This window comes from Schistocerca cancellata, chromosome 9 (genome assembly GCF_023864275.1).
Source record: "Schistocerca cancellata isolate TAMUIC-IGC-003103 chromosome 9, iqSchCanc2.1, whole genome shotgun sequence".
Classification (NCBI taxonomy): domain Eukaryota; kingdom Metazoa; phylum Arthropoda; class Insecta; order Orthoptera; family Acrididae; genus Schistocerca; species Schistocerca cancellata.
In genome coordinates, this window is record NC_064634.1 from 380,992,486 (window position 1) to 381,014,880 (window position 22,395).

Here is a 22,395-nt window from a genome sequence, read left to right on the forward strand (position 1 = left end):
TTCTCTGAAATTTTCCGAACAAGTTTTTAGTATTATTAAACACTTCCGAATTTCTCTTTGCAGGTTTAAGGTGAGATTTGTACTAATTTCGGTGATGCCATTTTCCTCAAAAATTGTAACGTTTTATCTATATACTCATTTTTATAGGCGACGACAAATTTATTGCACTTATCGGCTTTAGTTATAAAAGCTTCACTATTTTTCAGTTTACGAATGATATTATTAATCACTTTCTTTTCTCTGGTGAAAATGCTAGTCTTGACTGCCATTTCTTTTTCTATGATGTTATATTCATGAGCTATCCAAACTTGTGGGCCTTATCTACTTTAGCACTGTTTAGGCCAATTTGAAGGTAAAGTACAAAGTCATCTATTACTGGAGAGTCTCTAAGCCTAGGGGCTACATTGTACTTTAAACCATTTTGTAAAATTAGGCTTTCTTCCTACGAAAAATTAATTCCAGTTTTATTTAAAATTTTTAAAAAAACTGATGCTCCGTTTTGTTATTTACTGTAACTTTTTAAAATGAGTTAGTGTAACAAAAAGATCATTGAGTTTAGCACATGATAACAATGGAAGAAAATATATTTAAATCCATTGCTACAATAATGAACCAAGGAGAAAGCTTAAACTCCCCAACAAAATACTTATGTACCCGATATGCGATTGCAAAAAGGTTTCTAAACATCATAGAGCCGGAAGTATCAACCAGAAAAGAAAACGGAGTCATCATTCGTTCCACTCGTTTCAACTAACTAACGATTTAGTTTAAAAGGCTTCAGTTTTTAGTACGAATATCAATAGCAAAATGGCAAATATTCAAATACTGCGGAATGAATGTAATAACATCGTGTTTCTCTTACAAACAACAATACATACCGTGTTCGCTTGTTGAATACTCACAAAACGTTTTCATCTTTGCACCCTAAGCAAAACATCTAATGTAGTTTATCATAATACACTTTGAATAAGATATCTGATATACAAATGAGGTGATTAACTGCACATCTTGTTCGAATTTAGAAAATGAATGCAAAAGAAGACCAAGCGAAGCGGGTGATTTTCAGATAATTACGTACATAACCAGACACATCGCTTGTCTGCAGATGGCTAATAAGCATACCATGACTAGAGAATAAAATTATATATAAATGGGGATGGGCAATATAGTTACGTAAATCACACAAAATTATTATACATTTTCACTAACATTCTTCTAATTTAAGTCGCATATTACATTCCTTTGTTGCAGGCAGCTGATCCGTTACCTGATAGAACAATGGGCTTACGACTATAATACGTTACTCCTTGATGAATCACGTGATGACTTCAATTACAGGTATCGTAATTATGAATATCTCCTCTCTACCCTTGCTTACAACTCTTATCTCATTTTGTAATATAATGGGCTTACGACTATAATACGTTACTCCTTGATGAATCACGTGATGACTTCAATTACAGGTATCGTAATTATGAATATCTCCTCTCTACCCTTGCTTACAACTCATATCTCATTTTGTAATATATGTGTGCTATGTAGATGTTTGTACAGGTGCGTTAGTCCCTTTGTGAAAGTAATTTGTCTTTGCAAATCTTATGCGTAACGCAAGTAAAATTGCCTGTACTATAACGTGTACAACAGTATTAATCTGACTCATTTAAAATTAGTCTGTTTTCTCTTTATGCATAACAAAGGTGAATTCTTTGATAAACTGTCTGTATATGTGTGTGTATAGCTCTACATCAAACGTAACTAAATTCTTTGATAAAACATTACTGCTTTAAATGTGTCTTGTTTGACGTTACTAATTATTTACCATGACATAACGTATCACTAAACACCGTCTCCTGTATTACTTACATACAACTTACGTGCTAACATTACTGACTGCATGGATTACTGTATATGACGACGCGGAAGACATGGCCATCACATGGGGAATTGCGCAAACTATTTTAAACTAAGGTATCTGCTGGACAGTCTCGAGAATATAGAATGATTGCCCCAAATATACAATGAACAAAAAAATGGAAGCTCAAGTGGTGGATGAATTGCGGTAGATATGTGAAGTTTTACAAAAAAGTTGTACTTGCTCTATTACGTGTGCACTAAGATATAAATCATTAAATTTTTAAGGAGCCTATATGCGGCATAACTGTCAACGGTCAGCCGGCCGGAGTGGCCGAGCGGTTCTAGGTGCTACAGTCTGGAACCGCGCGACCGCTACGGTCGCAGGTTCGAATCCTGCCTCGGGCATGGATGTGTGTGATCCAATCTAATGACCACTGCGGACAATTTAGACGATGTGGCTGTACAGAAAGCACATGCCAGAATAAAGCTCATTCGAAGATTTCAAACAAGTGTAAATCATGTGTAAAGGAGACCGCTTGCAGATCATCATCTCTCCAGTTCAGTATTATCAAATTCGATTTAGAGATAATCCTCAAGCAAAATATACTCTTAAAATTGACAGACCAATAAAGATTACTTTCTCGCACATACAGTATATCTCGTGCAATAACCATAATGGTATAAGCACACAACGTCGGAATCATACGGAGGGATAGCGACCTCTATCACTTTTCAGTTTTTGCTATGAATGGGAGCGTTCTTTAAGTGTGGATATTTGCAACGTAATGCCCATAACAAAGAGAAGACCCCAACATTAGCAGTGAACAACTGGAGAACCTCATATCATTTGAATATTTAGGGGTAATATTAAGAAGCGATATGAAACAGGGACAACAGATAACGTCCGTAGCGGATAAGGCGAATGGGAGAGGTATATTTGTTGAAATAGTTCCGAGAAACAGTAAATCGTCAGTAGCGGAAATAATTTTCACGACGTTAATGTGACCAATTGTAGAGTACTGCCATACCGTTTTGAGTCTATCGGGTAGGCATTACAGCAGACTTAGAAGAATTCAGAGACGCGCTGTTAAAATCTTAACATATCAGTAAAGTCCATACTAAACTGTAAGAGACGTGCTCGTGAACTTAACTGGGAATCTCGAAGAAAGCCAACGTTTCTCTCGCGAAAACTAATTAGGTGATCGTTACGCTGCGACTATCGCTTGCGTCGCGTAGACATCACGAAAATGACGTAAGGAAGACCAGGGCGCTTACAGAGGTAAATAGAGCGAACAAAAAGTTAGTCACCCCCAGGAGATTTCAAGCTAATACCCTGTAGCACCACCTCTAGCTTTGATAATGGCCTTAAATCGCTGAAGAAGAGAGTGCGCAAGTTTGTTCACGTGTGTCATGCCCAACTCAAGCCACTCACTGATGATTAGAATATTTAGAGCTACCAAACTGCGGGGAATTTGACTGCTACGTTTCACCCGCTGTTCCAAATAGTCCCAGACGTGTCCTTGGGTATTAAGATCGAGTAATTTATCAGAAGGTATGGGGCAATGGCGTAAAATGCCTGAGTGTTCGTAAATCAGGAATGTGTGCAGGCACCCCTGTGAACACAACAGTTGTCATAGTAGTGGAAGACGGGAATGTCCACATCATACTCATCATCGAGCTTTAGAAGAAAGAGCAACAATTGATCACAGAGAATTCTGAAATACACAGCTTGGTCCATGTTCACGGTAATTTTAATGCGTAGGGGAAAGTCATGGTTCGAGCAATACCGTTAGAAGAGCACAGAATAACCTGCAATCTGAACTACGCATTCTTTACACTGCTGGTTAATAGCATCAATGAGCCGTCTGTGCAGTCAACGCCTCGCATCATTTAAAGAGAGGCAAAATGGTGAGTCGTTGGACCACACTACACGCGCCCAGCCAGCTACTGTCCAGTTTCTGTGTTGTTTTGCCCACTGGAGAAGTGAATCTTCATGCGCCACTTGTGCAATGACCTTTTGCGAGGTATCCGACTCCAAATGCCCATTGGCTGCAGTTCCCTTCGCAGTGTTCACTCGGAAATTGGTTGAGATGGGCCTGCATTCACTGGAGCAACATTCCCTATCGGGTTTGGAATCGACTGTGATTGACAAGGCGTGACGCTCTTCTCCAGTGCCAGTAATCGGCTACTATCTTTTATTCGACCATTGTTTTAATGACTTGATACATGGCTGCTAGAGGTACACCATTCCTTGTAGAAACTTTGCACATTCCGCATGATACATCACAAATCGGGCAGCCACTTTCACGACGTGGTCAGCACATGTTCAAGCACGATAACTCATTTCCACCATACTGTTACATCTCCACGTCGGTCCAGCTTACTGCGCTGATTCCATACAATCGACAACTCCTTCATTTCCATGACTTACCGTCAGTAGTCACGACTGCCTCGTACTATACACTATTCACCATAAATGTAACACTCAAGTAAATACTGCGCTATGTATTCCTCCACTTTCGTTGTTACCTCCCTTTCCGCGGAACGTAAATGACGCCCTGACCAGTACAGACGCTTATTATTATTGCGGTACTTTTGTGCTGGAGCCTAGCATACCGCAAATCGCCTTACCAGCGCATTTAACATGCAGCTGCACAAAGGCGTCCTCTTCGCCGCTGGGATCTGTGGCGCGAGAGGAGTTACGATAGCGTTTAAAAAGTATCATGACAGCCGAACAACAAAACTCCACCTTCCCTGTTTACATGATTCGCAAATTTCCTGTGTATATGATCCCAAATTCCCTGTAACAGCAGAAACAAAAAAAAAAAAAAACGAACAGGCCATTAAAGCCCAACTGTACCGACCGACCGCCGTGTCATCCTCAGCCCATAGGCGTCACTGGATGCGGATATGGAGAAGAGCAGAAACAGCATAACTTAAAATTCCATTTAGTACGATTTGTAAATACGAGGTTTGACTAAAAAGTAATGCCTCCATCTTCGTAACTCTTCAACAGTTGGCAGCATTGGTATGCGGCAGGTGCTGGCTGGATCCGTAGCCTCTTCTCTACAGCTACAGTTGGCGGGAAGCCTTAGCATTGAACGACTGTGTTGTTACAGTGTAAAGTATGGAACCCTGCGCACACAGTCGGTCAATGCGATTTAATCAACGTGCATTCATTATGGTGATTGTGTTGATGTGAGTAGTGTGCGTCGTTGGGCGAGTAAGTTTAAAGATGTTGAGGCGGGAACATCAGACCTGCGTGACAGAGTTGGACGTCCTGTGACAGCAAGCTCAGAGTTTCACAAGCAAAATGTTGACATATTGATTCAGGGTGATCGTCGTATCACTCAGAGAGAAATTTCAAGCATAGTCGGCATTTCACAAGAACGTGTGGGTCACATTATTGCTTTGCTTTGCTATCGGAAGTTCTGTGCAAGATAGGTACCCCGGATGCTGACTCCTGAAATGAAAGCGCACAGACTTGAAATTTGCCAGGAACTCCCCTCGCGTTACGAGAATGAAGGTGACGCCTTTCTCCCTTCAATCACGGAACATCATTATGCTTCTGATGAAGACGCTGAGAGAACTGTGATACTGTGGTTCCGGAAACAGAGTATCTACTTCTTCCGTGACGGCTTCAGAAAACTTGTTCATCGTTGGCAGAAATGTATCCAATTGGCTGGTGATTAAACGGAAAAGGGAATATTGGTAATTAAAGATTACATTCTAAGGATTATTTCTGCGTTTGATTTATTAAAATATTCCCATCCAAACCCAATTAACGAAGGTAGAGACATTACTTTTCATTCAACCCTCGTACAATGAAATAATATACGTCAACACTCCGTAACTCGCTACACACGGGATCAAGAAGAAAGCGAAAGATACGTGAGAGAATGAGCAGCAGAAAAACGTGTCGCAAACACGGAATATTTTATCGGTATGATTGCCTCGAGATGACCAGGTGTTTGTGTTGTGGTGAGATCAGGCTGAGCAGCGGGCGCTGATAACCGCGCAGTTGAGCGCCCCACAAACCAAACATCACCATCGGCATGACATGTGTGTAATGTAAAAGGGCACTGCCGAGGTTTCAAGAGCAAACAGTTTATGTGTGTTCTGTTTTTCTTTCCGCACACCTATATGGTCGACTCAGAAACTCTGGTAAACTAGGATGCTGTTTCCGAAATCTGCCGTATCGATGGCACGTATATTTTTTCTCAAAACCGTATCGACGACATTAAGCGCAATCTGTTCTTCCCCGCTTTTTAGCTTTTTCCTGTGCCCACGTTTCACTACAGAATACGAAACAAGTCCACAGTTTCACAGCGTATAATAACTACGAGACCGCAGGACCACGATAGCCGGTCTACAGAGAGCGACTGTGGAATTAGATTTCGAACAATAATTACACAAGCTAAAAGTCTAAAACTATGACAGTAAAAAATAGTGAGGACTTTCAGAGGTTCCTCGTTATGTCTTTCGTGCTAGAATAACTACGAAATAACATACATTTGTAAGACCGTTTTCCAGTGGCGTCCTACCATCTGTTGTATGTTCACTGCGTCTGATCTATGATTTGATCTATGGTTGAGTGTTTTAAGGTGGCGTTGTTTGTGCTTACGATGAACATGATCCACAAATTTGTAGGAATTCAGCCGTGACTAAACTTTATCTGCTGCTAATACGAGGACGGTTCTTTTTTTTCCCAACCCCCGACCGGTCACGAATTTACTACCACAGGGAAAATTCTACGACGTTTTAAACAGATGTGTTGCGCAGTATGCCCGTCCATCGCGTCACGTCGCACCTCTCAGTTCTGAGTGCACACCGAGCGCATGGAGATGTCTAGAACGCCAGTGTCTAGTGTGAAGTGCCTGCTGGCGGGTTCCACTGATTTCATGCAGCCCAAATAATTAATTCCTTCTTTATGAAAATATTTTGCCCCACACTGGAAGTGCAACGAAGATACTCCTGCAGCGTTTTCAGTGGGAAGTGTTTGATCACCCTCCATACAGCTCGGACCTGTATTCGTCTGATTTTCCTCTCTCTGCTCACATGAACCGCTGGCTATGAGGACAACATTTTGGCACACAAAACAAGTTATAGACCAGTGTATGGAATTGGTGGAAAGCACGGAGCCTACCAAGCGGATGTTGAAAAACAAGTAGCTCCCGTATTTTAGCTGTTAACTGCCCAGCCGTCGTCAAAATGGTTCAAATGGCTCTGAGCACTATGGGACTTAACATCTGAGGTCATCAGTCCCCTAGACTTAGAACTACTTAAATCTAACTAACCTAAGGATAACACACACATCCATGCCCGAGGCAGTATTCGAACCTGCGACTGTAGCAGCCGTCTTCGTACCGAGTCATATAGACTGACAGTGAAGTGCTTTCCAATCGATCTTATACACCGGTAGGACGAGTCAAAAGTTCAAGGCAAATCGTGGAGGTAGAAATACTACATGGGCAGCAGAGCTATACAGGATGTTAAATAAAACTATCCACTATTTTATGCATCAAAGACAAAAATGTCTTATGACCATGAGTCTTATAAAGGATACGTTCTCAGATATGTCATATGAACATGTGTTCATAGGAGATGCCCTTGTGATATCGCCCATGACAATGCAATACCTGTCCTACTACAGACGACTACCCGATAATTAACGTTAATTACAAACTCTGGCATGGTTCCTGCGAGGTAGGAAGGTGTCATGAACATGTGGTTGCGGATGAGAGCACCTTTGTTGCATTGCCGCTCCGTGTTATACCTGATCAACAGCGTTCTAGGATACTGCCTTGCAGTATCGATGAACAAATTTGTTGGCTCAGTGGTCTGCTGTGAGTTGTTCCGTTTACGTTGGGTGATTGTACTGAGTCTTGTTACATTTGTTTACGTTGGATTACATTTCCCCTAACACCGGGTGCCCACTATGATGTTTGGCCCACTCACAGGTCACGTTTAAAGCATATGTTATTGTGATGTTTATGGTGCGGTACAACATCTTTTCTCCCTAGCAGATACTCTGACACAAGCTAGCAATGAAGGCCTTTTATTCCACAAGGGAAATGGCACACACGATTTACTGCTATGGTTTAGCAGATCGACTTAATCACTGAACAATTTCCAGCACGCAGGGTACCGTCTGTCAATCTGTCAAGATGATTGTTCCAGCGTCTTGGAGAAGTAGGTTCCATAGAATCCAACAAAGTAGAGAGTGGAAGCATCGTTCAGTTCGCACGCCTGAAATGGAGAAGCATGTTCTAGGTGCAGTGGAGGAAAATCCTGGAGCGAGTGTGCGACGAATAGCAGCAGTTGAAGTTGTTAGTCATTCTCTAGTCTGATCGGTACTTCATAAGCAGTTGTTGTATCCGTACCACGTTCAGCGCGTCCAGACCCTTAGAGCACAAGACCATCCTGCCGTAGATCAGTTCTGCAATTGGTTCTCGCGGCAGTTTGGCGCAGATTCACAATTTGCCTCCAAGATTTTATTTACTGATGAGGCAGGGTTTACACGAGATGGCATGGTGAATTACCATAATCAGCATATGTGGGCCGATGAAAATAACCATGCGTTCAAGACGAAAGGCATCAGGATCCATTCCAAATCAATGTATGGGCAGGTGTTCTTGGCGATACACTACTATGGTCATACATCCTACCACAGACATTAACTGGGGTTCGTTATCACCGCTTTCTAAAGAACATATTGTCTATATTGTTGGAGGATATGCCATGTCAGGACAGACTACAGACGTGGTTCGTGCATGATGACTCATCAGCACATTTTCTCTGCACTGTGGGTCAGCACTTGACGAGGACATTTGAAACTGGTTGATTGGCCGTGGAGGTCCCATACCTTGGCCTGCTTCTTCCCCGCACCTAAATCCTCTAGACTTCTTATTATGGGGACACATGAAGTAATTGGTCTATGTCACTCCAGTAAACGTGTACACACACTACACAATCGTATCTTCTGTGCATCTCAGCACATTCAGAACCAACCAGGGCTATTTCAAAGAGTGCGTGAGTCCTTACACAGGAGAGCAGAAGCATGCGTTGAGAAATCATCATGTTGAGCACCTCCTCTGAACAAGTAATCATACGTCAGAATGTGTGCTTTGTAGGACCCATGGTTATAAGTCAGTTTTCCTTGTTCTGATGAGTACAATCATCCCCTGAAATATTGGATAGTTTTTAACACTCTGTATACCATTAACCACACTGACAGGGAATACGACTTATTTTAGAATAAAGATTCCCTACGAACGGTAGGAAGGCCACGAACCTTTCCTCTTCATATGTACCTTTTGGTTTGAACTGAAAAAAATTGCCGATATACCATCGTAGATAGCCATGATACTGAAAGCTCTACACCATTTTCAGCACTTAAAAGCGACCAGTGTTCTCTCTTCATGGAGGGACTAATATTTTCCCTGATGAGCTTATAAAGACAGTACGTTGTGGAAAGACAGTGCAACAGTACAGCAGTGACAGTACTGATTGCCAGATCGAATTTGCAGAAAAACTGAATTAAGGGACCGGTCGTTTAAAAATCGGGGGGACAAAAGTACCAACTTAGGGTTGGCAATAAAAAAATTCCTACACTCTTGAGCACAAATTAAAGCAGTACTAATTGGCGCTACGAGACAAGTCGCGACCACTGAATGGCCGGGGAAGACTGGAAACACTGTTCAGCAAACAGTGGCGCGGTGATAATAATACAACAATGTAAGGCATGTGGCTGAGTGTTTTCGAAATGTACTGAAGCATCCCTTTAGACCATTAGCTGACCGCGGTCTGGTGATACACCGTACTCGAACATACTTGTTTACCGCCATCGACGCTTTCAGAATACGCATTATATTTCGAATTGTTAGCAGCGCCCAAAAAGTCGAGACGTTTGACGCGCCGCGTAATGCCTACACAGGACGAGTCGTGACACCCCTAAAAAATCGGAACATTCCGTGAAAATCTATATCTAGTTCCACATACATAATCCGCAAGCCACAATTCGGTCCATGCTTAGGGTACGTTGTACAACTACTACTCATTCCGTTTCCTGTTTCATTCGTAAACTGGGCGAGGGAAAAACGACTATATACAGAGTGTCTCTCCTAAGTAACTGATTGGGCTGACATCAGCTACTCAGTACAAAAACGAAATCGCAAACATCTGCCAAAGCACCAAAGAAAACTCGCCTGATGACTCTCAGGAGAGCACACTGTATATTCCTTCGTACGAGTCCTAACCTCTTCGTGACACATGTAAAATACACGTTGGCGGCAATGGAATCGTTCTGCAGGCAGCCCAGATGCCAGTTCTCTAAATTTTCTCAATAGTATTTCACGAAAAGGACGACTTCTTTCCTGCAGCGATAACCATTTGAGTTCACAGAGCTTTCCCGCAATATTCGCTTGTTGATCTAATAACAAATCTAGCGGCACGCCTCTGAATTGCCTCGATTTCGCCTTTTAATCCGACCCCGTGAGCATCACAAGCACTTGACCAGTATTCAAGAATGGGTCGGACTAGTGCTCTGTACGCGGTCTCTTTTACACAGGGTGCGGCAGAAGGAACTCCCTTATTAGGGAAGCTAAGAAAAACGAAACCATTAAGATAGGTCATTTTTATTACCTAAGAACAAAGTAATGCCGTTTAAGAATATGAAGTATTAATGAATTTTAAAGAATATGTCCATGGCTGCCTCCATTGTTGATGCATTGGTTGAGCCGTTCTCTAAAGTTGTTCATTACTCTACAACTGAAGTCGGACGTGATTGCTTAAACTTCTTGAATTACCACTTCCTTGAGGGCTTCCTAAGTTTGAGGGCGATGTTGGTACACCTTGGACTTGAGGTAGCCCAACAGAAAAAACTCACAGAATGTCTTGTCTGACGAATGTGGTGTCCACCCAATACCACCACGCAAGGAAATGACGTGGCCAGGAAACATTTCCCTTACCAGTGCCCGTGACCCTGATGTGTGTGTCGGCTGTAGCGCCATCTTGTTGGAACCGCACGTTCTCAAGGTCATCGAACAGTCCGCCTAGTTTTGTCTGTAGGAATTCACGGAGCATGGTACAGCATCGATTGCTGTTTACAGTAAAACTTTCACCATTTTCTTCAAAAAAATACGGACCAAAATTTAAAAACAGCACACCACACTGTTACTTTGGAACTGTGGTGTGGTCGTTGATGGAGTTCGTGGGAGTTGTTTTCAGAGCAGTACCTGCATTTTTTTATGTTTACTGCACCTGACAGATGAAAATGTGCATCGTCTGAAAAAATCACATCTTTTCGGTGAACGTTCCGAAGCATGTCTTGAGACAATGTTGTACGGACTTCGCAATCTCTTCCGCTCATTTCTTGAACCAAAACAGCCTTCTAGGGATGCATTTCCAAATCTCGATGCAAGATTCTTCTCACAGTTCGATCAGATAATTGTAAGGCTAACGCGTGCTTTCTTGCAGAACGTCGGGGAGATTGTTGAACTAAACCTCTCACGGCAGCAACATTTTCATGGCCTGTAGCAGTACGTCGCCGACCTTCAGGTTTACGTTTCAGTGCAGAATCTGTCTCTCGAAAATTCGAAACCCACGAATAAATTGTTTTCTAAATAGGAACAGGGTCTCGTAGACCGAGAGCGTAGCGAATGCGGAAGGCACGTCGAGTAGTTACTGGCGATCTGCCAGTTTGAAACAACAAAAACGCGATGTTCACCTGACGAAGCCGTGGCGTACACTGAAAACGCACGTATGCCGCTATTCAAGATCGTGTCCCCCACCATTCTACTTTGTCGCTGCACGCTGCCTCTCAAATCGGCTTTCTGCCGCACCCTGTAGAAGAGGTACACTTTGCTAGGAATCGGGACACGTGGCGACACAGGTAGTGACTGAGCGCGTGACGACAGAAGTGACGCTACCGGACGCCCTGTGCTGTGCTGTGTGATGGCTGTGTCGTAACGCGCCGCCCGGCGCCCCGCAGTAAGAGGGACGCGGCGCCCGCTGCCCGCAGGCCCGCGCCGCCGCCGCCGCCGCCCTACGGCCCGCCGCCGCGCGGCTACCCCTACGGCCCGGTGCCCGCGCTGTCCTACCTGCCGCTGCAGCTGGTCACGCCCGCCGGCCCGGGCAACGGCTCGGGGCCCTACCCCGACCGCCGCTACAAGCTGCTGGCGACGCCCTACCTCTACACCACGGCGCTGCTGCAGCCGGCGCACGTGCCCGTCCCCGTCGCGCACTACGAGCCGCCGCCACCGCCGCCGCCGCCTGCGCCCCACGAGTGGTGGGCAAGGTCAGTCAGTGTACCAGGGGTAGTCAACAATTTCATTCCTCAATACTTTCACGCAGGCGTGTACCAACGGTGACTCTCGCTAGACCAGTGGTCGTCAAACTGCGGCCCGTGTCAGGTATTCCTGTTGCTCTCGGATCTCAGCTGTATAACAATATTTATCTATCAATTTACAACCTAATCCAAAAACATCAACTAACGTTAAGAGCTTATTAAAAGTCCAGTTTTTCTGCTTAGTAAGAAGCAAATATGCTTACAGAGACAGTAATATAGAAACATGTGCTTATTTTAACTGAGATTAGTGAACTCGGCCGTGACCTACGTAAAACTGACCGCTTACCTCAGGGCAGAAGGGTAAGTAGCTTGGCCACTGCTGGTTTACAGGCTGTGACAGTGGGAATGTTTTACTACGCGTCTTCCAGTGTGGGTAACTCGCGGGCCTGTGTGCATCGTCCCAATCTACATCTACATCGATATCCATATTCTGCAATCCACCTTCCGGCGCGTGGCAAAGGATACTCCGTACCCCTGCAAGCCATTTCCTTTCCCGTTCCACTCGCAAATAGAACGAGGGTAAAACACCTGACTATATGCCTCCGTATGAGCCCTAATTTCTCGTATCTTCGTGCCTATACGCGAAACATACACTACTGGCCATTAAAATTGCTACACCACGAAAATGACTTGCTACACACGCGAAATTTAACCGACAGGAAGAAGATGCTGTGATATGCAAATGATTAGCTTTTCAGAGCATTCACACAAGGTTGCCGCCGGTGGCGACACCTACAACGTGCTGACATGAGGAAAGTTTCCAACCGATTTCTCATACACAAACAGCAGTTGACTGGCGTTGCCTGGTGAAACGTTGTCGTGATGCCTCGTGTAAGGGGAAGAAATGCGTACCATCACGTTTCCAACTTTGATAAAGGTCGGATTGTAGCCTATCGCGATTGCGGTTTATCGTATCGCGATATTGCTGCTCACGTTTGTCGAGATCCAATGACTGTTAGCAGAATATACAATCGGTGGGTTCAGGAGGGTAACACGGAACGCCGTGTTGGATCTCAACGGCTTCGTATCACTATCATCGCTGTAACGGATCGTGCAGCCACGTCTCGATCCCTGAGTCAACAGATGGGGACGTTTGCAGCACAACAACTATCTGCACGAACAGTTCGACAACGTTTGCAGCAGCATGGACTATCAGCTCGGAGACCACGGCTGCGGTTACCCGTGACGCTGCATCACAGACAGGAGTGCCTGCGATCGTGTACTCAACAACGAATCTGGGTGCACGAATAGCAAAACGTCAGTTTTTCGGATGAATCCAAGTTCTGTTTACCGCATCATGATGGTCGCATCCGTGTTTGGCGACATCACGGTGAACGCACATTGGAAGTGTGTATTCGTCATCGCCATAGTGGCGTATCACCCGGCCTGATGGTATGGGGTGCCATTGGTTACACGTCTCGGTCACATCTTCTTCGCATTGACAGCACTTTGAACAGTGGACGTTACATTTCAGATGTGTTACGACCCGTGGCTCTACTCTTCATTCGATCCCTGCGAAACCCTACATTTCAGCAGGATAATGCTTGACCGCATGTTGCACGTCCTGTAGGGGCCTTACTGGATACAGAAAATGTTCGACTGCTGCCCTGGTCAGAACATTCTCCAGATCTCTCACCAGTTGAATACGTCTGGTCAATGGTGGCCGAGCAACTGGCTCGTCACAATACGCCAGTCACTACTCTCGATGACCTGTGGTATCGTGTTGAAGCTGCATGGACAGCTGTACACGCCATCCAAGCTCTGTTTGACTCAGTGCCCAGGCGTATCAAGGCCGTTATTACGGCCAGAGGTGGTTGTTCTGGGTACTGATTTCTCAGGATCTATGCACCCAAATTGCGTGAAAATGTAATCACATGTCAGTTCTAGTATTATATATTTGTCCAATGAATACCCGTTAATCATCTGCATTTCTTCTTGGTGTAGCAATTTTAATGGCCAGTAGTGTATACTGGAGGCAACAGAAACGTTCTGCAGTCGAAATCAAATGCTGGTTTTGTATATTTCCTCAATGGTGTTCCTCGAAAAGAACGTCGCCTCCCCTCCAGGGATTCCCGTTTTAGTTCCCGAAGCATCTCCGTAACACTTTCGTGTCGTTCGAACCTGCCAGTAACAAATCTAGCAACCTGCCTCTGAATTCTTTCGATGTCCTCCTCTAATCCGACCTGGTACGGTTCTCAAATACTCCAGCGGTACTCAAGAAAGGGTCACGCTAGCATCCTATATGCAGTCATCTTTAAAGATGAACCACACTTTCCTGAAATTCTTCGCCGGCCGTTGTGGCCGAGCGGTTCTAGGCGCTACAGTCCGGAACCGCGCTGCTGCTACGTCGCAGGTTCGAATCCTGCTTCGGGCATGGAAGTGTGTGATGTCCTTAGGTTAGTTACGTTTAAGTAGTTCTAAGTCTAGCTGTCTGATGACCTCACATGTTAAGTCCCATAGTGCTTAGAGCCATTTGAACCATTCCTAAAATTCTTCCAATAAACAGAAGTCAGCCATTCGCTTTCGCTACCACAATCCTCACGTTCTCGTTTCGTTTCATATCGCTTCGCAACGTTACGCTCAGATATTTAAACGCCGTGAATGTTTAGCACGACACTACTAATGCTGTATCCGAAGATTACGGGTTTGCTTTTCCTACTCATCCGTATTAATTTGCATTCTCCTACATTTAGAGCTAGCTGCCATTCATCACATCAACTGGAAATTTTGTCTAATTCATCTTGTATCCTCCTACAGTCACACAATTCTGACACCTCATGGTACCCAACAGCATCCTCAGCAAAGAACCACAGATTGCTGCTCACCCAGTCCGCCAAATCATTTATGTATATAGAGAAAAACAGCGGTCCTGTCACACTTCCCTGGGGCACTCCTCTGATGAACACTCGCCGTCGAGGACAACATACTGGATTCTATAAGTTAAGAAGTGTGCGAGTTACATATCAGTGAACCTGTTCCATACGCTTGTACCTTCTTTAACAGCCTGGAATGGCACCGTGTCAAACGCTTTCCCGAAATCTAGAAATATTGGATCTTACCCTTCATCCATAGTTCGCAGAGTATCACGCGAGAAAAGCGCAAGCGATGCGTTCATTCCTGGACATAAGCTTCTCGGTCTCAAGAAAATTTATTATATTCTAACCGAGAATATTTTCAAGGATTCTGCAATAGGCCGAAGTTAGGGACATTGGTCTGTAATTTTGCGCGTTCGTTCTTTTGTCCATCTTGTACACAGAAGTCACGTGTGTTTTTCTCCAGTCGCTTCGGACTTTGGTACGGAATAATTTTTGACACAGAACTAACATCGATTCGTGAACGCACGTTACAGACACAATCATTTTCAAATGTGGTACTTATTTGCAGTAAGGAACATTAAATTAACGAAGGCTGTTGCAATAAAACGCATTGAATAGAAGAAACGTTCAAAACATTTAGCAAACATCTGTGATCGTGTCTCATATTGCATAGTCCAATGCCGCGCGGTGTAGCAGCGAGGTCTAGGGCGTCTTGTCACGCTCCGCTCGGCTCCCTCCGTCGGAGTTTCGAGTCCTCCCTCGGGTATGTGTGTGTGTGTTGTCCTTGTCGTAAGTTAGTTTAAGTAGTGCGTAAGCTTAGGGACCGATAACTTCAGCAGTTTGGTCCCATAAGACCTTACCACAAGTTTCCAATTTCCAATTTTCTATAGTCCCTTCAAAGATAATTACAATTATGTTACTGTTGTAACCTACGGATGGGAAACATGGACACAAAGGAGTACTGATGAGCAGCAGCTCAACGTTTTTGGAAGTATGGTTCTGCGCAAGATCTATGGGACAGTTCAGGATAACAATGGTTTCTGGAAATAGCAAAAATTCGGAGAACCTGGCTTGGACGTGTCCTTAGGATAGATAATGGAAGAGCAAGAACTGCTCTGGAGAGGACAGAATGGAGGAAACTTGAACAGGCTAAGAAACGTCATGAGGAGAAGGAGAAGAAGAAGAAGAAGAAGAAGAAGAAGAAGAAGAAGAGGAGGAGGAGGAAGAAAAAGAAGACAATTTCTTTATTAATCAATTAATCATCCGCTTACACAGACAACACAATAACACTTCGTCAGATAAATACTACAGTGTCACAACTCTGGGATCATTGAGGGTGGCAGCAACATGAAGCCGAAAACAGTCGAACTTTTCCAAATGGCGCCAACTTTTAGCGATCAGTACAGCGGGGTCGGCGGCCAACTTTTCGCGGCCTGACTACAGCTTGTCTTCTGAGTGTTCACAACATACTAATTTATGTAGGTTACCAATTAATAATAAACTTGGCACATACGCGGCCCGAGGTGCCGCACCGCAGTGTTAGTATTGGCTGCTGAGCAAAACCGTTTGACAGTCACTGTGCTAGATCCTCCCATCGGGCAACTTGGACCACCTGTGGCTCAAGCTCGACTCTACCAATTATGGGTACCAGCAGTACACAAAAGTATGGTGTCTTACTTACCACCCAAGTGCGACAAACAACTGTGAATACAATTTTGTGTGATTCGTCAGCTTTCTGAACAAATGAGATATCACATAATTTGTGATTAATTTAGTGAAAAATTATTTTATGTCTTCTCTCAATACGTTAAAACAGTGGTCATCAAACCTTCTTGCCCAAGAGCCGTTAAAGTGCTGACATTATGAGGCAGCAACTAGGGACGCATATAGACCTATCTTAGTATTAATTGGAAACCTATATAAATTAGTACGTCATGAACCGCCAAGGGCGTGATAAGTTGCTCGCTGGCTGCCAAGTACTGGTCGTTGAAAGTTGGCACCAATCGAAACACTCGAGGTCGACTGTTCTCTGCTTCAGATTGCTGCCACCCTCAGCAATCCCAAAGATGTGACACTGTAATTGCTTGACGATGTGTTGTTTGTGTGAGCGGATGGTTAACTGACTAATAATTGAAATTATACTTACATTTAAATGCACTATGCAGTATATTACACGAGCACAAATGTTTACTTAATGTCGTTTTTCTTCTGCTTTATGCGTCATATTGCAACACCTTTACTCAAATTTAATTTCGTATTCCTTGCTAAAAATACACTCCTGGAAATGGAAAAAAGAACACATTGACACCGGTGTGTCTGACCCACCATACTTGCTCCGGACACTGCGAGAGGGCTGTACAAGCAATGATCACACGCACGGCACAGCGGACACACCAGGAACCGCGGTGTTGGCCGTCGAATGGCGCTAGCTGCGCAGCATTTGTGCACCGCCGCCGTCAGTGTCAGCCAGTTTGCCGTGGCATACGGAGCTCCATCGCAGTCTTTAACACTGGTAGCATGCCGCGACAGCGTGGACGTGAACCGTATGTGCAGTTGACGGACTTTGAGCGAGGGCGTATAGTGGGCATGCGGGAGGCCGGGTGGACGTACCGCCGAATTTCTCAACACGTGGGGCGTGAGGTCTCCACAGTACATCGATGTTGTCGCCAGTGGTCGGCGGAAGGTGCACGTGCCCGTCGACCTGGGACCGGACCGCAGCGACGCACGGATGCACGCCAAGACCGTAGGATCCTACGCAGTGCCATAGGGGACCGCACCGCCACTTCCCAGCAAATTAGGGACACTATTGCTCCTGGGGTATCGGCGAGGACCATTCGCAACCGTCTACATGAAGCTGGGCTACGGTCCCGCACACCGTTAGGCCGTCTTCCGCTCACGCCCCAACATCGTGCAGCCCGCCTCCAGTGGTGTCGCGACAGGCGTGAATGGAGGGACGAATGGAGACGTGTCGTCTTCAGCGATGAGAGTCGCTTCTGCCTTGGTGCCAATGATGGTCGTATGCGTGTTTGGCGCCGTGCAGGTGAGCGCCACAATCAGGACTGCATACGACCGAGGCACACAGGGCCAACACCCGGCATCATGGTGTGGGGAGCGATCTCCTACACTGGCCGTACACCACTGGTGATCGTCGAGGGGACACTGAATAGTGCACGGTACATCCAAACCGTCATCGAACCCATCGTTCTACCATTCCTAGACCGGCAAGGGAACTTGCTGTTCCAACAGGACAATGCACGTCCGCATGTATCCCGTGCCACCCAACGTGCTCTAGAAGGTGTAAGTCAACTACCCTGGCCAGCAAGATCTCCGGATCTATCCCCCATTGAGCATGTTTGGGACTGGATGAAGCGTCGTCTCACGGGGTCTGCACGTCCAGCACGAACGCTGGTCCAACTGAGGCGCCAGGTGGAAATGGCATGGCAAGCCGTTCCACAGGACTACATCCAGCATCTCTACGATCGTCTCCATGGGAGAATAGCAGCCTGCATTGCTGCGAAAGGTGGATATACACTGTACTAGTGCCGACATTGTGCATGCTCTGTTGCCTGTGTCTATGTGCCTGTGGTTCTGTCAGCGTGATCATGTGATGTATCTGACCCCAGGAATGTGTCAATAAAGTTTCCCCTTCCTGGGACAATGAATTCACGGTGTTCTTATTTCAATTTCCAGGAGTGTATGTACCGTATTCGAAGATGACAGTCTCTATAATGCGCATTCAGGAATGCATGTTACTTACGATTGAAATGTATAACATAGCACCTGATAGGTACGAGTAACACCACGCGTCAGTTGTCAGCACTGGAAGAAGGAAAGAACATCCCCCCTCTCACACCCTCACACCATCAAACCCTGTAGTCACCGCGCTACGTATCGAAATATGCAAGAAAAGGCCAGAGGTCAGAAACTCACCCAGCTGTAACGTGGGCTGATGATACTACACTGGCACCAAATTTCACCACAATTCTGCCCAAAGCCATCGTAGACGTATCACACGATGGGAAAATCATCACCCGCCCTCTTAGGCACATTTCACCCCTTCTTTTGACGCTTCCATGATAGAGGTCAGAACCGCGACACCCAGTGACGTCGCAGGGCGCCAAGCATCTGTACAATTACAGAGAAAGATTGTAGGCACCTTTGAGCCAAACTTCAAAGTTGTGTGTTGGAATTGGAGGCGATCACGGGATTTGGAAAAATTGATCCTTTAATTTTGTTGCGCAGTGTAAATATTGGACGTGTGGAGGCCTCATATTTACTGGAGATGTCGGGAAAGATGCAACACGATGGCCGGAAATCAGAGATTTGCGGACACTGTCAGCTCGAGGAAAAGCTTCCGTCGTGCGGAGGGGTCAGTGCCCAAACTACCAGCGAAGGTGGTGTCCACGAATCTCCAGCAAACCCTGCTGTGCAACCTGAGTGGCCGTGCGGTTCTAGGCGCTACAGTCTGGAACCGAGCGACCGCTACGGTCGCGGGTTCGAATCCTGCCTCGGGCATGGATGTGTGTGATGTCCTTAGGTTAGTTAGGTTTAATTAGTTCTAAGTTCTAGGCGACTGATGACCTCAGAAGTTAAGTCGCATAGTGCTCAGAGCCATTTGAACCAAACCCTGCTGTCCGCGTATCTCCATGTTCGCATTTCTCTGGTATTTGTTTACAGGAATGCTGGGCGTAAATATCAGATTTTTGTAAGAATGCAAAATTTTACTGGAACTCACACAGAGAAACGCATACGAAAAATTCCCGCTTGACACGTTCAGGCCGTTGCTGAGAAGTGTTTCTCGCTGTGGGGCGACGCATGTATCCATGTTTTCCTCCATCGCGCTACTTTTCATATTTCTCACCGTGGGGCAGAGGTCGTATTCAAACGTCCTAGACTATTGTTTTAACATGTTGAAATTTGATTTTGAAAATGGCATAAATCAAGTATCGTGCAGCACGCGGTTCTTAGCCATGTACAATAATGATATGCATCTAGGAACTAACAACTGGATCGTAAAACGTCAACTAATTTTAAAAGCTTTTTAAGGGTGTAGTTTTCCTGCGCAGTAACTAAAAAATATACTTAGATAGGCAGCACTATCTTAAAATGTTCTTAATATTAGTTGATGCTGATGAATTCGGCCGTGAGCTTAGTAAAGTTGGCTGCTTGCATCTGGGGCAGTGTTGAAATTACGCGGTTTTCCTATGGGTGGTCGAGGAAAACATTTCAGACACACTGCCGTTCAGAATCGACACGAAAAGACCTCAGAGGGAGGCATAAAGTACGTCAATGAAACCACGCCTTGCCATGGGGTGATGATTTTTTCACACTTCGCCGTCGAAAACGGCAGTTCGCGGTGCGATGAGAGCAGGACGACGTTCTTGACAACGTTCAACACTGCTGCCACACCATGTGGAGCTTGAAGGCAGGCAAATCCCACGTGAGAGGTGTCGAAGGGATTGCCTAATCGTAAGCGCTGGAGCAGCCGCGAAGCTGAATGGGTGTCGAAGCTTCCATAGCAAAGTAACTGTAATGTGGTCAAAGACGATGCGCTACAGTAAAACAGGAATCATAAAACGGCAATAATAAGTTTTAACTTACCTGCAATTCAGTACCCTCTTCCTCACTGCATCATATCTGCATACTGGCACTGCAGCACAGCCCGTCAGTAGGTTATACACGAACTAAACTGCCTGTAAATTAAGTTATGGAATTAGTTATTTCCATGTTCTGTGGATCATAATCCACTCACCTCTCACTCTTATATAGAACGAGTCAGTTCTACAATTATAGTACACTTTCTCAGTGAAAAATTTGGCAACATGCTGACAGTTTAAATTATTGTCTTATGCTATTGTTTTTTAAAGTGATATTCTTATCCTAAATTATGTTCAATCTCTGTCTCTCATAATCACACACTTGATTTCGATGGCTGGATTATAAGGGGCTGTCAAATTAAAATTAGACAGGTGGAAAAGAGTAAGTAGGCTACACTGTTTATTATTTCAAAAGTAATCGCCATGATTCCAAAGTGAGACAAGACAGTGCAATGGAACTATGACTGTAGCTAGGCATGTACCACTCCATCTGAAGGAAATGGATGGTAATGAATGCCTTTCTTCGTGGCTCCAAAAATATGGGAACTGCATGGGGAGAGAACAGGGCTGTTTGGAAGACCTTACACATCCTCAATATCTCCTCATGCCTTTTCCATATTTTTGAAACCCTGAAGAACAAGATTCATGGCAGTCAGTTTGCTTCAGACAAAGAGGTGCATGCCTGAGTACAATCATACTAACATAGGCAATGCAAACATTTTTCTATGAAGGCCATGACACTCTTGACTCACAGTGGAATAAGTAAATTAACAATTATGGTGATTACTTTCAAATAATAAACAGTTTACTTACTTTATTCATCCATCTCATTTCCAGTTGACTGCCCCTTATACATTCTTAATTTCTTCTGCATAGCATGTGCTGATTGTGGTTCACCATATGTAGCCTATGTGGCATAACTTTTATTGCTTTATCCCTTGAACTGTTCATGTCGGTGATCTGAGATATTTCCAGGAATTAGTTATTGCTATCTGACTGCTATCATTTATTATTTTTCTGTTTTCTTTTCTTTAACTGATTTCCTAGTTTTTCTTTTAACTATTTCCCACATAGATTTATTTGTTATATGAGTTACTAATTGCAGGCATTACAAAGCGTGTTTTTAATCACTTTCCTTAAGACAGCACAATAACTCTTGCAATATAAAATCAGTCCCACTTTTCCATCTGTCTTAACAATTTCATACAATTTCCTTTCCAGAGCACATGATATTTTGATTTATTTTGGAATCTAATGCTATTTCATTTCTTGTCAGCACCACACATTATTGTTTCTTCGGAAAGCAGCTGTTTAAGATTTATAAAAATTCACCTATAATACGATAAATTTAGAATCAACATTTGTCATGTTATACATATCCCTCCATCATCTTCCCACAAGGCTTCCTTGAAACTTTCTTTTTTTTTTTTTTTTTTTTTTTTTTTTTTTTTTTTTTTTTTTTTTTTTTACAAGAGCTGAAGGACATGACAGGGAATAAGTAGTTGAGAAAGAAGTGAGACAGGGTTGTAGCCTATCCCTGATGTTATTTAATCTGCACATTGAGCAAGCACTAAGGGAAACCAAGGAGAAATTAAAGAGGAAATTATAGTTCATGAAGAAAAAATAAAAACTTTGAGATTTGCTGAAGATATTGTAATTTTGCCATAGATCACAAAGGACTTGGAAGAGCAGCTGAACAGAATGGATAGTGTCTTGAAAAGAGGTTATAAGATAAACATGGACATGTAAAAGAAGGGCACTGGAATGTAGCCAGATCACA

At 44.3% G+C, this 22,395-nt stretch overlaps 1 protein-coding gene across 3 annotated transcripts in view; it reads left to right on the forward strand.

Moving 5' to 3' along the window:
- Positions 1-22,395, forward strand: part of LOC126100957 (protein spaetzle 5) — a 335,947-nt gene that overhangs the window by 306,295 nt on the left and 7,257 nt on the right. For 2 of the 3 annotated variants that reach the window (XM_049911620.1, XM_049911618.1), the window contains exons 3-4: positions 1,252-1,338; positions 11,846-12,151. In XM_049911620.1, coding sequence (XP_049767577.1) covers positions 1,252-1,338; positions 11,846-12,151 — 393 coding nt within the window. The remainder of the gene's footprint in view (positions 1-1,251; positions 1,339-11,845; positions 12,152-22,395) is intronic. The other variant, XM_049911619.1, reaches the window with a different exon arrangement.